The sequence below is a fragment of the Colobus angolensis genome, unplaced genomic scaffold (genome assembly GCF_000951035.1).
Source record: "Colobus angolensis palliatus isolate OR3802 unplaced genomic scaffold, Cang.pa_1.0 Scaffold58, whole genome shotgun sequence".
NCBI lineage: Eukaryota > Metazoa > Chordata > Mammalia > Primates > Cercopithecidae > Colobus > Colobus angolensis.
Genome location: NW_012119376.1, coordinates 11360842 through 11364376, shown reverse-complemented (window position 1 = coordinate 11364376; position 3535 = coordinate 11360842). Strand labels below are relative to the sequence as shown.

General features: G+C 34.7%; 1 protein-coding gene across 3 annotated transcripts in view; it reads left to right on the top strand.

Annotated features, from left to right (window-relative positions):
• Positions 1-3252, top strand: part of TBPL1 (TBP-like 1) — a 36318-nt gene extending 33066 nt beyond the window's left edge. For all 3 annotated transcript variants that reach the window (XM_011962129.1, XM_011962130.1, XM_011962128.1), the window contains 3 exons: positions 104-207; positions 305-399; positions 2723-3252. In XM_011962129.1, the coding sequence (XP_011817519.1) occupies positions 104-207; positions 305-399; positions 2723-2802 (279 nt within the window). In that variant the 3' untranslated portion in view covers positions 2803-3252. The remainder of the gene's footprint in view (positions 1-103; positions 208-304; positions 400-2722) is intronic.
• Positions 3253-3535: the final 283 nt, after the last annotated feature.

Sequence of the window (3535 nt, the reverse complement as noted above, 5' to 3'; positions counted from 1 at the left end):
ATGATAGGCCCCGATCGTGGTTATTAAGGATTGCCATGATGAGCAGATTTTTTTGTTTGTTTGTTTCAAAATAAATTTATTGAGTTTTACTTCTCTCCTAAAGGTAATATTTACAGATTTTAAGGTTGTTAATGTTCTGGCAGTGTGTAACATGCCATTTGAAATCCGTTTGCCAGAATTCACAAAGAACAATAGACCTCATGCCAGGTAAGTCTTTGAAGCAATTTATCTTGATATATTACCAAATTTGAAATTACTAGTCAGGGTGTAAATATTTATATTAATTGTGGCTTCTTTCGTATAGTTACGAACCTGAACTTCATCCTGCTGTGTGCTATCGGATAAAATCTCTAAGAGCTACGTTACAGATTTTTTCAACAGGAAGTATCACAGTAACAGGTATTCTATGATATTGAAACCAAACTTGTAAATTATGGATTGAATGATACAAGATGCTTATACCAAGATAGAAATAATGTCTGATTTGTTCCTTTCAGTTACTTCTGCCCTTTAAGAGGAACCGGTCTCCTGACTTTTAACACTGTAGATTTACTTTACCTACTTTTGTACTATTTATGAATGTTAACACATACTATTTTGTGTCTTTTTTCACTCAGCATTATCTTAGTGAGTTTCATCTATATTATGTTCTGTGTAGTGGTATATATCATTCATTCTCATTGGGCATTTGAGTAGTTTCCAGTATGGAGCTTTAAAAATATTCTGGTGGGCCGGGTGCATTGGCTCACGTCTGTAATCCCAGCACTTTGGGAGGCCGAGGCGGGCCAATCACAATGTCATGAGATCAAGACCATCCTGGCCAATGTGTGAAACTCTGTCTCTACTAAAAATACAAAAAACTAGCTGGGCGTGGTAGTGCACACCTGTAGTCCCAGCTACTCGGGAGGCTAAGGCAGGAGAGTCGTTTGAACCCGGCAGGCAGAGGTTGCAGTGAGCTGAGATCGCACCACTGCACTCCAGACTGGCAATAGAGTGAGACTCTGTCTCAAAAAAAAAAAAAAAAGAAAAGAAAAATTTATATGTATATATATATATATATATATTCTGGTATATGTATCCGTAGTATGATTTTTTTGTAAATTTATGATACCTTATATTTAAAATTCTCATGAGAAACTCATTTTATAAATTTCAGAGAAGTTTTACATGAGCAAAATATTAAATATAATTGGTACCTGTTATGTTTATCTTGCTATATCTTTTGCATCTTTATTTGGAGAAAGGGTGGTTTCAGAAAACTAGGCATTCATGTCAAAGGGTAGCATTAGCATGATGTGTGACATTTTAATGGTACTATGATTATAAATTGTGCAGAGGCATTGCTTGGGAGTCAGGCCCAACCTTAGGCAAAAAAGAATTAAAGAAAATGTCTTCAATGTCCTTGAGCTTTGTTTTTTCTTTATTCAGGCCATAGAGGAAAATAACAATTTAGTCTCTCAACAAATAAATTTTAGTTTTGACTCATCCCATGGGTTTTTCCGTCTTCCTTGGGGACTTTCAAAGCGTATTCCCAGGATCCCACCTGAATCTTAAATATGGGACGGTAGGGGACAGGTCTATTTGTTCCCTTCTTTCTGTTCTCTGTTTCTACACTTTGGAGGCTGGATGTCTGAGCAGCCCCAAAGCCTATTGATCTATCTCTAGTAAGTATATAATAAAACAATGCAGATGTAAAACTCTGTAACTGAGTTAGTAGATATTAAACAAAATAATAATAAACTGAAGACAACTGACGTGGTTAAGTAGTATGCATTGTTTACTTAGATCAGGAATATCCTATGAAATGTTAGTAATATTGAATTGGTTCCCATGAGCAAAGCATAGCAGGGTGGGGGTAAAGTGAGTCAGGAAGGACCTCACCATGTTAGGATGTGGTAAGGACCATCAGAGTGTTTACAGCGGGTGGATTTGTTAGTTTCCTGGGTCTTTCAAAAGAGGTAAGTGTGTATTAGTGAAGCCATGTTTATTCAAAATAAATTTTATGAAAATAGTTTTCAGTGTCCTTTTTTATGTTTCTTTTTAGCAATTTCAGTGGAAGATTACATTTTTATAAAGTTGTTCAAGAATTAACATAATGCATGGTCACCTCGTAGCCTTGTGCTTTTTTTGTTTTCTATTGACTTGTATAAGCTCTGAGGGTGAAATGACCAGATTGGTAATAAACATGTGGATACCCAGTGGTGGTAAATCTGTGGGGATTTTTAAACCATATATTTTAAAACAGCATTCTGGTTTCCCAACATTTTGGTGGCAGCTTTGTTTCACACTGCTGTGTTCCTGCATATTCCTGAGCCTCTGTTGTAGCCTAACCAGAAGCCAGATGATAGTGATTAAAAGGATAGCTGTTATCTAGTCCCATTTGTTACTCCTTCCTTTCATGTACATATTATATTACAGTACTTTTTGTATTAGTCCATGATAGTTTGTATGCAGTTTTTTATATACTTTTTTTTCGGTCTGGTGCCCTAAAACAAAATGAATAACCTCATTTTGTGTTTCATATGTCCTTTAATTGCCCAGAACAAAATCTGTATTATTTTTACTTATTATGGCTATGTGTATAATTATATGTGTAGTTTTTTTTAAACAGTTAACGTGATACTCTATACCACTTGAATATTTTTAATTCTGGAAAATCAGTTTTTCCTAGTGCTCCCTTTTCCAACTCTTCTCACTCCTTCCTCCGTTGTGTTTATTACAGGGCCCAATGTAAAGGCTGTTGCTACTGCTGTGGAACAGATTTACCCATTTGTGTTTGAAAGCAGGAAAGAAATTTTATAATTCACCACTTAATTGGTTAGAATCTCTAACTGAGCACCTTTTAAACCTGCTGCACATTGGACTCAAAAGGAAAACTGGACCAACAGTAATTGAGGAGATAGCCTCTTTTATTCATTCACGGCTACAGTGTAAGCTCCAGTCCCTTTGGATTTTATTCCAAACCTTGCTGTAATATAAAAGGAAGTTTACAAGACATGACATTGCTGCTTTTACAAAAGGACATTCTATTTATTTTCGCAGTAATTCTCATGTCCCCATAAGCAGAGCTGTCACAGTGTGCACTACCTTAGATTGTTTTATTGTTGTCATTATTATTTTTTTCCATTTTGAGCTAATGTGTTTTATTTGTGAATAGTCTTTTACATTTTTGTATGCTGAATATGGGCACCAAAGAACCTGTAAAAGTTATCTTTTTCAATTGAATGTGCACAAATAAAAGTTTGGAAAAGATCTCTCTTCATATCCATTCTATAACTTTTATTCCCCATTTTCTATTTTAACAAAAATTGTATTCATACTTTTTTTAAAATCTATGCAAGCTTAAGACTTTGGCTAAAGTGTGTTGGCTTCTTTTTGAAGTGTATTTTGTGTGTGTGTGTGTGTGTGTATATATATATATATATATATGCGCCACATGTGTATAGTATCTTTTAATGCTCTGTTATCAAATAACAAATAGGAATTTTTTTTTCTTGCAGATTAGAAATAAAAACGTGTATATAAACTCTAGAGA